The sequence below is a fragment of the Gopherus flavomarginatus genome, chromosome 16, assembly GCF_025201925.1.
Source record: "Gopherus flavomarginatus isolate rGopFla2 chromosome 16, rGopFla2.mat.asm, whole genome shotgun sequence".
Classification (NCBI taxonomy): Eukaryota; Metazoa; Chordata; order Testudines; family Testudinidae; genus Gopherus; species Gopherus flavomarginatus.
Window position 1 is genome coordinate 21,591,459 of NC_066632.1, and position 12,489 is coordinate 21,603,947.

Here is a 12,489-nt window from a genome sequence, read left to right on the forward strand (position 1 = left end):
TTAGACTTGCTGGGGTGGTGGGGCTCAGGCACGCTCGGGCTTCGTTCCCCCCTCCTGGGGTCATGTAGTAATTTTTGTTGTCAGAAGGGGGTTGCGGTGCAATGACGTTTGAGAAGTCCAGGACCCAAAAAGGGAGCAGAGACAGAGATGACATGAAGCCCACTTGGGATGTTGCTATTGCTGATCTGTTTCATGGAAGAGATTCCAGATGCCATGGTGACAGGCAGCAGCACAGATCATTAAGAATCCCTTGCTTCTGTCTAGCACATTTGATCAGAAGATCTCTCAGCACTTTACAAAGGAAGTCAGTATCATTCTCCCTATTTAACAGCTGGGGAAACTGAGATGCAGAGAGAAGTGACTTGCCCTAGGCCAGTAGCAGAGCTGAGAACAGAACCTAGGTCACCTGAGTCCCACTCCAGTACTCTATCCCCTGGGACACAGCTCTGTGTGGGGGTGGTCAGATAGCTCTGTATAGCTTTGTATTGTGTATACTTCAATATCGGGATAGATCTGCATGGCGATAGCTAGATACAGCTCTATATCAGGACAGATCTGCGTGGAGATGGGTAGCTGTGATACAGCTCTGTATAGGGACAGATCTGTGTGGAGATGAGTAGATAATACAGCTCTGTATGGGATAGATAGATCTGTGTGGAGATGGGTAGCTAGATACAGCTCTGTATCAGGATAGATCTGTATGGAGATGGGTAGATAATACAGCTCTGTTTTGGGATGGATAGATCTGCATGGAGATGGGTAGCTAGATACAGCTCTGTATCGGGATAGATCGGTGTGGAGATGGATAGATAATACAGCTCTGTATTGGGATAGATCTGCGTGGAGATGGATAGATAATACAGCTCTGTATCGGGATAGATTGGTGTGGAGATGGGTAGCTAGATACAGCTCTGTATCAGGATAGATCGGTGTGGAGATGGGTGGATAATATAGCTCTGTATTGGGACGGATAGATCTGCATGGAGATGGATAGCCAGATCCAGCTCTGTTCTGAGAATGAGAGACAGAGAGCGCCTCACTTTTCATTCCAAGATCTCAAAGTACAATGTAGCAGCCCCTGCTAGAATCCGTCCTTCAGACACCTGTTTTGCTCCTTCAGCAGGTGTTTTCCCAGGGGCATCCCCCTATCCTTCATTCTTTCCCACTGGGCATGTTTGCAAGAAATTGACACATTCGTTTCTTTCTTCCTTTTTGTTTTTCCTCAGTGACCTTGTTACCAGCCCTGGAGGCTGGCATGCTCTAAATGCACCAAGTGGGCACTGTGCCATAATAAGCTTCCCTGCCACCTCCATCCCTATGCTTCTGTTGGTGTTGGCACCACACAGTGGCTCACCAGTTGGCATTGGAAACGGCTGGAGGTGGGTGGGATGGGATGGAATGAGGCTGGAGCTGCTAAGAATCCAGAGTGGGATTTTCTAAGGGAGCCAGGCACCTAACTCCTTTTGAATTTCAATAGCATTTAAACCTCTAATTTCCTTAGGCTTTTTGCACCATCTCAAGTTAGTGACATTATGGTAGCTCCTAAAAGGCTATAATCAAGACCGAGGCCTCGTTATGCTGGATGCTGCATAGACAGCAAGGGAAGAGCAGCCCCTGCCCCATGGATCTCACAGTCTAAAGAGCGAGAGGGGAAACTGAGGCACAGAGTGGTGAAGTGAGCATAGAATCCAGGATTCTTGAGACCCTAGTCCAGTGCCCTAGCCACTGGGCTATGCTTCCTCCTATAAAGTAGTTTAAACCTCACACCCCCTGTAATGTAGATAAGGATTATTATCCCCATGTTCCAGATGGGGAAACTGAGGCACTGAGCTGGGATATGACTCCCCCAAAATCACTCAGCAGGTCAGTGGCAGAGTTGGTGTCTCAAGCACACAGTGTCCCCTCCCCAGACTCACAGCACATCATCTGCGGATGCCAGCTGAATCTGGGGAAGGTTTTCAACAAAATCAGTTATTAGTTTGAGATAAACCCATCATGACAACCTCAAGCTTCCCCCACAAGGCCACAGCAGGCTGCAGATCAAGCTGTATCAACACATCAATCCAGAACGGTTGCTGAGGTTGCTTTTATTATACATAGCAATAGCACCTTGAGGCCCCAATGGAGATCAGAACCATATTGTGCTAGGGACTGCACATCCACATGGTGAGAAAGTCTCTGCCCCAAACAGCTGACAATCAAAAGAGACAAATGGTGTCAGGGGAAACTAAGGCACACAGTGGGGCACTTGCCCAAGATCATCCAGCAGAGCCAGGAAGAGAACCCAGGTGTCCTGTGTCCCAATCCAGCATGCAGTGACAAGAGCACTGAACTTGGGATGATGGTATTGCGTTCTGCATGTGTTTCTCACCTTGGAGGCAGAAGGCGGTTCTTAGCGATGGTGAATGCTCTGTCGATCGCATCAAGTGTGTCTGGGCTTCGCTAAGAGGTGTCCCATAACTTAGCATTCCCTTGCTGTTTAGGGCTTGACTGGGGGAATGTCGTGCTTACCTAACTGACAGCCCTTTTACAGGCTGGCTTTGTGGAATAAGGAAATGAGGAAAAGGGGGCAGGGATAGTTCAGTGGTTTGAGCATTCACCTGCTAAACCCAGGGTTGTGAATTCAATTCTTGAGGGGGCCATTTAGGGATCTGGGCCAAAAATCTGTCTGGGGATGGGTCCTGCTTTGAACAGGGGGTTAGACTAGATACCTCCTGAGGTCCCTTCCAACCCTGACCTTCTATGAAGAAACAGCCCCAAAGAGGTACTGATAGGTAATAATGTGGCCTAGTGGTTAGGGCAGCAGTCTGGGGCTCAGGACACCCAGCTTCTATTCTTGGCTCTGTCACCAACTTGGGGCAAAGTCACTTTTCCTCTCTGGGCCTCTGTTTTCCCTGCCACCCTTTGTCCCGTTTGATGGTCAGCACAGCAGGGCTACCATCTCAGCTGGATGTAGCCGGAGTAGAAACAATAATTTATACTAAGGTAAAGAAGGGTAAACTGAGGCACAGAGGGGGATGTGACTTGTCCAAGGAGATGCAGCAAGTTAGTGTCACAGCCAGGAACAGAGCCCAGGAGTTCTGACTCCTAATGCCCTACTCTAAGCACCATACCCCCTGGAAGAGTTGCTAACAGAACCCAGGAGTCCTGCTGCCCAGTCCCCTGATCTAACCACTGAAAAACACTGCCACCCTTATCATAAAGAGGTGGGCTATCATAAGAGAGAGATGGGCTACTACCCCGCAGGTCTCTCGGGTTAGCCCTCAACCCACACCCACTCCCTCGGGGTGGCCCCCCCAGTCCATTTCACTTTCCTGGGATAATTATCTCTTTATTAGAGACACAGATCGCCCAGCCTCGGTTGCCAAGTTTTGTTCTATGCCTGTGGGACTTGTAATGCCACTAGCCGGGTGGGCTGCAGACATAACCATGAGACCCTGGGTGAATCTAAATACACACAAAACTCATGGCTGGCTGGTTCTCCTGCTCTTCTGGCTCAAGAGGGCTCTGATGATCTCCTAAGGATCGACATGGACATGGGGCATGGAGTGAAGTGGGCACTGGGAGAGGGGTAAAAGGAGGGTGTCTGGGTACTGAGTCTATGGGGCCCCAGGGTGTTGAATGTCTTGGCCTAGGACCTCAGAGGGGCCTGGACTTTTGCAGGGCTCCTTATGTGTGTCACTGCCCTGTGCCCAGCGCCACTCTTGTTGCCATGTGCTTGGTGCCCTAGCCCCTGTGCCACATTGGTGCAGGATGGGCAAACAGGGCCCTTCCCCCCTCGCGATCCTCCCCTCTCCCTGCATGCCTGTGCCATCCTGTTTGGGCAGCCTCAGCCCACCTCCCAGAGGGCAGGGGCTATGGAGAGGAGGGGGGCCCCTGCAATTCCAGGGGGAGGCGCAAGCAGAGTGCGCGTGCTGCCCAGTGCCCTGTGGATGCAGAGGGGGCTAGTCTCCAGGGGCACCAAACGAGATGCCATGGCTGGGGGGCCAGGGGGGTGCTGGTCATTCCCCATCTCACAGCACCCAAAGGGTTAAACTCACCTAAGAGCGGAGTCTCCGCCCCCCGGTCTGGACGGGAGGGGCGGATCCCCCGGCCCAGGGATGAGCTCAGGGCCCCACTCTACTCACCTTGGCTCCTGCCTTCCCAGGATGACATCAGCAGCGGGGGCTACCTGCGGCAGAGGCGGGCGCCGGCGCAGCCCATTGGCTGGATCCCCGGTGGGGGCGGGGCTGGGCAGAGGTTGCTTCATTGGCAAAAAAAAAAAAAAAAAAGGGGGGGGGGGTTTGTGGAGGCGGCGCCGGGCCTGGCGCAGAATCCGAGCGAGGGAGCAGCCAGCAGCACATGGAGGGGAGGGAGAGAAAGGGGCAGCGTGCCAGAGAGAGGAGAGAGGTGCATGGGGACGGCCGGGGAGACAGACACACAGACAAGGTGGGTGAGGTAATAGCTTCTATTGGACCAACTTCTGCTGGGGAGAGAGACCAGCTGGGAACTGCCCGGAGCTGCGGGTCCTCAGAGTCCACAGCTCCCTACAGGGAGATTGGGAGATGTGTCCGCCTGGGGAGAGAGAGAGATGATGGGGGGGGGGGGGATATATGGAGATAGATAGGTAGGCATGGGGATAGATAGATAGATGGGGGGGTGTATGGAGATAGATAGGCAGGCATGGGGATAGATAGATGGGGGGGTGTATGGAGATAGATAGGCAGGCACAGGGATAAATAGATAGATGGGGGGGTGTATGGAGATAGATAGGCAGGCACAGGGATAAATAGATAGATGGGGGGTGTATGGAGATAGATAGGCAGGCACAGGGATAAATAGATAGATGGGGGGTGTATGGAGATAGATAGGCAGGCACAGGGATAAATAGATAGATGGGGAGTGTATGGAGATAGATAGGCAGGCATTGGGATAGATAGATAGAGAGATAGATGGGGGGTGTATGGAGATAGATAGGCAGGCATTGGGATAGATAGATAGAGGGGAGTATATTAGGATAGATAGGCAGGCATGGGGATAGATAGAGGGGGTATATGGAGATAGACAGGCATGAGGATAAATAGATAAAGGGGGTTTATGGGGATAGATATACAGGCATAGGGATGGGTAGAAAGGCAGGGGGATGGGTGGATAGATAGAGGGGGTATATAGGGATAGACAGACAGGCTGGGGGATGGGTAGGTAGAGAGAGTATATGGGGATAGACAGGCAGGGGGATGGGTTGTTAGAGGGGATATATGGGGATAGATAGAGGAAGTGTATGGAGATAGGCAGGCAGGGGAATGGGTAGATAGATAGAGGGGGTATATGGGGATGGATAGATAGATAGAGGGGGTATATGGGATAGACAGACAGGCAGGGGGGTGGGTGGATATATAGAGGGGGTATATGGGATAGACAGACAGGCAGGGGGGTGGGTGGATAGATAGAGGGGGTATATGGGATAGACAGACAGGCAGGGGGGTGAGTGGATAGATAGAGGGGGTATATGAGGATGGGTTGATAGATAGAGGGGGTATATGGGGATAGGTAGAGAGAGTGTATGGAGATAGGCAGGCAGGGGGATGGGTAGGTATCGTATGGAGAGAGAGAGAGGAGCAGAGCTTTATAGTAGCCCCAAGGAGAAATCCCAGCGCGGGGGACACGTTGGGAAGGAAATAAACAAAGCCAAGGCAAAGTGCCATGTGAGGGCGCCGGGACGGCACCGCAGCACCCAGCTGGCGAGGGCGGGATCGGGCGGGGAGAAGAGAATTGGGCTGGTCCGTGGGGAGGGAGGGAGGAAGGGGGCGCCCCGGGGCTGGCTCGCTGTTCCCTCCGCGGCTGGTGACAGGTGAGTGGAGCCAGTCATTTCCATCCAGCTTGAGCTCCTGGCTGGGGAGGGAGGCGGCAGGCGGGCCTGGGGGGCGATGCTTGGGGGGGCAGCCCCCCAGTTTGGAGCAGTTCCCTGGGAGAGGAGCGGGAACCCCGAGATGGCTGATTTGTTTGCTAGGGGCCCCCGTGGGCAGACCATGCCCGGGCACGGGGGCTCAGTGGCTGGGAAGTGCCAGGTGGGGGCACAGGGCATTTGCACCTGTTGGTTTGATGTGTGCGGTGCTGAGAGGATACCAGTCCCACCTGGCCTGGCACAGCGCTCGTCCAGCCCTAGGTCATTGCTCATAAAGGGGCTGCGTTGCGGGGGGGGAAGTGTGGTGGGGGGCAGGCAGGAGTCTGGGCACTGGGGTGAGGGTATGAAGGGATCTGGCACTGGATTGAGGGGTGCAGGAGGGGCAGAGTGGTGAGGGGTTTGAAGGAGTCTGGATTTCAGGGTGAGGGGTGCAGGGGGTATTGGGGTGAGGGGTGCAGGGGGTATTGGGGTGAGGGGTGCAGGGAATATTGGGGTAAGGATACTGAAGGGACCTGGCACTGGAGTGAAGGGTGCAGGAGGGGCAGTGTGGTGAGGGGTTTGAAGGGGTCTGGGTATCAGGATGAGAGGTGCAGGGGGTATTGGGGTGAGGGGTGCTGGAAGGATCTGGCACTGGTTGAGGGGTGCAGGAGGAGTCGTGCATTGGGTGAGGGGTTTGGGGGGTGTTCAGCACTGAGGTGAGCGGTATGAAGGGGTCTGGATATTGTGTTGGGTATCAAAGAGATCTGGTATTGGGATGAGGAGTAAGAAAGGGTCTGGGTATTGTGCTGAGAGGTACCAGAGGGTCTGGCATTGAGGTGAGGGTACAAGCGATATTGGGGTGAGGGGTACCAGAGGGTCTGGCATTGGGGTAAGGAGTGCAGGGCGTGTTGGAGTGGGGGTGCAGGAGGGGTGTTTGGGTGAGGGATGCAGAAGGTCTGCAATCCCCTCACTGAATCATCTCTCATCCAATATTGCAGTGACCCAAATAGGTGCAGACAGACAGAGACTGACCATGGGCTCAGATGGGTCCATGTCCCTCTCTGCACATCCCCAGAAGAACTCCTATATCCTGCCCCCACCCCCACCCCTCCAGACCCATGTTAGCCAGGTGCCAGTGCTGGACATTTCATGCTAGGCTGGTTCCCGTGTGTGACTGAGCCCAGAACCTACTGACCCACTGAGGGGGGCTGCTCTGCTCCCTGCTGGCACTGCCTGCCCTGCTGGCGTGGGGCCCTGCTCAGCTGTCACTCCAGAATGGCGAGGGCAGACAGACATGGGGCCAGAGTTACCCCGAGGGGGGGTGCTTCAGCCAGCGCTCGTGCACTGGGGCAGAGTGGGGGAATGGATCAGCCCATCGCAATCCACACTGGACACCTGCTTACTAGATAGAGATGGACACATTGGACAGGGTTAGAATCACAGAAAGGGGAGAAGGAATGGGGGGGGCTGTTTCGGGGTGTGCAGGAGACAGAGCAAAATAATATCACCTGGGCAGTCCAGCCAAATGATGGTTAAGGGGGACGTGAGATAATGTATCTATCTATCTATCCATCCATCCCCAGCTCTCCTCTCTAAACTTCCTCAGTATGTCTATATCCCCATGCCCTCAGTGGTCATTATTTGCAGGCTGTGAGCATCCAGGAGAGAGAGAGGAGACCTGCCACTCAGTATAAGGGGGTGATAAGGATCCGGGGGTGGGGGTGGAAGAATGTTTACAAAGGAGGAAATGAAGCATTGGTTATGGAGAGGTGGGATCGGCCTGGCTGGGGAAGTTCCTTCGCTTGGGGCATTTGAAGCCAGGCTGGGGGGAAGTTAAGCCAAGTTCAGTAGGAAAGGGCGCTGCTTGGCTAGGGGTGAGGAGCCTGTCAGGATTTCTGGCCTCCGGGTTCTCTCCAGGCTCTAGTTGTGACCCCAGTTCACAGTGTGTCACCGTGCCCCCTTCGAGGCCCCGATGTACCACTCACACTAAGCCGGCACATGCTGCCCCAAATGTCAGTCAGGAGCCTCAGGGAGAGACATACCCACATGGAGTCTCGCTGTGGTGGCCCAAAGCCTAGCCTAATTTGCATACACGTGGCTTGTCAGCCAATCACAAGCCTGGCTGGCAGCCATTGGCTCACCCGATGTGAAAAGGGAGTGGCAGGCACATTGCCTGGGAGCTGGGGCATGGAGGGGGAGACTGGGAGGATCTGGCCCAGAGATGGCTGCAGGCTCTGATCTCCTTGGGCTCTGAGTCCCATGTGCTGCTCCGAGCCAACGTCCTGTCCTGTCAGCCCCAAGGGAGCCCAGAGCCAAGTGAGCCAGCTTCCAACCTGACTCGCGCATCGTCCGTAGAGTCATGGCTGGATCCTCCCCGCAGGTGACGGGTGTCACAAACAGGATGATCTCAAGCTGGGCCCAGGAGCTGCTAGGAGGGGCACAAATGGGGCAAGAGCCTGCTGCATCCACTCTGCTGTCTTGTAGTCAGGAAGCTGCTGCTGCTCCGCTGGGAGGTCCATTGCCTTGATGTGCCATTGCTGGAGAATTTTGCAGCCAGGCTATGGTGGCAGATCAAGGTATGGACAACATGTGCCCTGCGACTCCATCACCTGTGGCGCAAGCTGGTATAAGACCTCTCCCCTGCCCTGGTTTCACCCCGTCATTACTCATCGTCTGATCGGTCTATTTTTAGACCCTAAGCACCTGATAGCAGGGAACCATGTCTATAAAGTGCCCTGTGGGACCTCTTTAAATTATAGCAATCCCCCCCCCCCCCATCAGTTGTGGTGTGGGTGAGATGAGTCCAGGAAACACCGCACTCAGCCAGCACCTTCCATCTGAGGATCTCATAGCACTTTGCAAAGAGTAATTAATTTAGCCCCAGCAGCTCAGAGCATTATCCCCACATAACAGATGGGGAAACTGAGGCACAAAGAGTTTCCCCCACTCCCTCCAGAGAGAATAGGACTCAGGAATCCTGATGCCTAGCCCTGTGCTTTAGGCTCATGCTCCATCCTTCCAGGACTGAAACTAGAAACCAGATATCCTGAGTCCCAGAATCTGGGTCTAACCACTGCTCTATCACCCCCTCCCAGAAGCAGGAATTGAACCCAGGAGGGCTGATTCCTGGGCCTATGCTTTAAACCCAAGACTGGCTTCCCTGTCCTCCAGCAGGCTGGGGGAGTTAGCAAGCCCCTAAGTTACCCCTGGAGCCCAGCATGGAGAATTAACCCTGTGTGGGCCAAGCAGCTTTCGGTTTTGATGTCATTTGCAGAGAGAAGCTTGTCAGCAGGCTCAGTGAGGGAGAGCAAACGCAGGAAACAATCCCCTTTGACCCAGCCTTTTGGTGACCCGTTGGCTAACGCGCCGCCCGCCTTCCCTGAGTGAGCTGGGCCCACCTGAGACAGGGTCAAGGCTCGCAATGTGCTTGTAAGGGTCTGTAATGATGGCAGGGTGAGACAGGTGTCTTGAGGTGTAAAGAAAGAAAGAAACCATCCATCCATCCATCCATCCCCATATCTATCTATCTATCCTCATACCCCCCCTTGTTCCCCCAATCCCTCTGCCTCCACTGAATCTATCTAGTGATCGACATGGGATTTCAGTGCACAGCTGCCATTGAAATTCACTGGGATTTGTGTACCTAACTCCCCTAGCCTCTGTGGACAACCCCAGCCTCCCTGTGGATTGTCTCAACAACAGGATCCCTGATATTGCTCATCGTATTTATACTGAGAGTTACCATCATGGGTCCCTCCTCCCAGCACTTGGTGGTCCTGAGCAGCTGCCCCTGCCTGCACCAGCCCTTGTGGGGCAGGGGTGCGGTGGTGGCCTTACTGTTCTGGTCAATGGCTGGGTTTGGAGGGTGTGTGGGTGTTTCAGCTCCAGCCTGGGTGATGCTGGTCCCACTCGGTGACTGCTGAAGAGGTGACGTGCCATGGCCTGTGGTGAGGGCTTCCCCTGCTACCTCAGGGAGGGGAGTAGCCAGACAGGGCTGGCTCCTGTTTCCCGCACAGCCGCCTGATTTCCCGGGAAGCCTGCTGCTCTGCATGCTCAATGAGCTGAACTCTGGCACCTGTGTGGGAGAGAGCCTGGCACAGCGCTGCCATCTCCCACTGCAGCCTCGGCTGTCCACAGGGCATGGGGCTGCGCGCACACGCTGAGACACAGCTACACACACACAGAGCTACACCCCGACACACAGCCACATCCACCCTGACACACAGCCACACAGAGAGCTATGTACACACAGCTGTACACATAGCTACACACTAATACACAGCTACACACACATAGCTACACCCTGACGTACAGCTACGCACACACAACTATGCTGACACACAGCTACAGACTCATAGCGACACACAGTTACACACAGACACACCGACACAGTTACACACAGAGCCACAACACACACAGCCACACCCTGACACACAGCTACACAGACACACTGCTACACACAGAGACACACATTTACACACAGCCACACACACACTCTGACACACAGCTACACAACACACAGAGCTAGGCACATACACAGTTACACACTGACACACAACTGCACACACAGACCTCCACAGCTACTAACACACACAGCTACACGAACACAGCTACCCGCACACACGTACTCCCATGAACACATGCTCGGGGGCACTGCGCTGGAGGGCCAGCTCAGGGAAAGATCCTGAGATGCACAGGCTCCAGTCGCTTGGGCTGGGGACACACGCTCCTCCCTACCCCCCCCCCCCCGTAGATCTGGTGCCAGCACGATGGTGCTCCAAGGGTGCATCTCACACCTGGGCACTAGTGCCCGGAATAACTGCCAGCCCTGAGCCAAGCCCCTGATGCCCCAACCACTAGGCCACACTGCCAGGACTCTTCCAACATGGCCTCTCCCCCAGTGCAGTGGGTCTGTAGCATTAACTGTCAGTCCCAGAGAGGGCCGGGACCTGCCCAGCTAGAGGCAAGGACATGGCAAGGGACCAGCCAAGGGACAGGTCGGGGGTTTCAGCACCTTGGAGAGAGCTCGGGCTGCTGCTCCCGGGTGATACCGACAGGGACTCAGGCAGGAGCAGAGAAGCCAGCAGCTCCCTGCCCACTCTGGCCATGCGATCGCACACCAGGGCGCTCCTGGGCTGTCCCCCCACCACCGCCACCACCTCTCCCATGGGTACAGTCAGTGGGAGGCGAGGTGCCTTCTCCCTGGACATGCCTGGCATGTTCAGTAGCATGGTGGGTGCCGTCCACTTGGGGATGCTGGCAAATCCAGCCCCATGGCAGGTGCCCAGAAGTGGAGCGGGCAGGCGGGCGTTGAATACACCTGGTTGCCCCCAAGGGGGCTACGATTTCCAGTGGGATCGTATTCACAAGGATATTTCTTCCCCTCCAGGCCCTGTCTCCCCCAGGCCCTGCCGGGGACGCCCATCGACCGCCAGCCCAAGGGGTGCGGGGGCTGCTGATGCCCAGAGCCCGCCATGGCCTGCCTCCATGATACCCGGACCCCCTCCCCGTCCTTCGCCAGCTTCAACACCATCCTGACGGAGAGCTCCCTCCGTAAGCTGGACCCTGACGCCTCGGACTGCACCCCTGAGAAGGACCTGACGCCCACGCAGTGCGTGCTGCGGGACGTGGTGCCCATCGACGGGGGTGGCCACAGCCCCACGCCCAGCGAGGAGACGCGCCACCAGTTTGCCAACAGCGTCCTGCAGCTGCACGAGAATGAGGCTGGCGGGGGAGCCGGGGCAGGGGCCGGGAACCCCGAGGTGCGGCACGCTCGTTACCACGCTGACCAGGTCCGGATCCACTGCCAGACGGGCAGCGGCTTCCTGGAAGGGCTCTTCGGCTGCCTCAGGCCCGTCTGGACCATGATCGGCAAAGCCTACTCCACCGAGCACAAGCACCCGCAGGAAGGTGTGTGGCCCTGGTTGTGGCAGGGAGGGACCTTAATGGGACCTGGGCAACAGGCTATAGGAGCCGGCCTGGCCTGGCCTGGTGACCAGCTGGGGGCGCTGATGGGCTGCTCCAGCTCTAGGTTGGCTTCTGATCTGACCTGCACCAGGGCTCGATCAGGAGCAGCTCCATGACGTCATTGGGCCCGATCCCTAGCTGGAGTAAATCAGCAGAGCCCCATGGGAGTCACTGGGCCCAATCTCCAGCTCGTGTAAAATCAGGAGCAGCTCCATGAAGTCATTGGGCCCGATACCCCAGCTAGTGTAAATCAGCAGAGCTCCGTGGGGGTCAGTGGGCCCGATCCCCAGCAGGTGTAAATCAGCAGAGCCCCATGGGAGTCACTGGGCCCGATCCCCAGCTTGTGTAAAATCAGGAGCAGTTCCATGGGAGTCACTAAGCCCAATCCCCAGCTGGTGTAAATCAGCAGAGCCCCATGGGAGTCACTGGGCCTGATCCCCAGCTGGTGTAAATCAGCAGAGCCCCATGGGAGTCACTGGGCCCGATCCCCAGCTGGTGTAAATCAGGAGCAGCTCCATGAATTCACTGGGCCAGATACCCCAGCTGGTGTAAATCAGCAGAGCCCCATGGGAGTCACTGGGCCCGATCCCCAGCTGGTGTAAATCAGCAGAGCCCCGTGGGAGTCACTGGGCCCGATCCCCAGCTTGTGTAAAATCAGG

General features: G+C 55.8%; 1 protein-coding gene across 4 annotated transcripts in view; it reads left to right on the forward strand.

The window, feature by feature from the left end:
* MAP3K12 (mitogen-activated protein kinase kinase kinase 12) overlaps positions 1-12,489 on the forward strand; it is an 82,699-nt gene that overhangs the window by 54,598 nt on the left and 15,612 nt on the right. For 3 of the 4 annotated variants that reach the window (XM_050925808.1, XM_050925810.1, XM_050925811.1), the window contains exon 2: positions 11,253-11,773. In XM_050925808.1, the coding sequence (XP_050781765.1) occupies positions 11,338-11,773 (436 nt within the window). In that variant the 5' untranslated portion in view covers positions 11,253-11,337. Of the gene's footprint in view, positions 1-4,358; positions 4,429-11,252; positions 11,774-12,489 lie in introns of those variants that run through there. The other variant, XM_050925809.1, reaches the window with a different exon arrangement.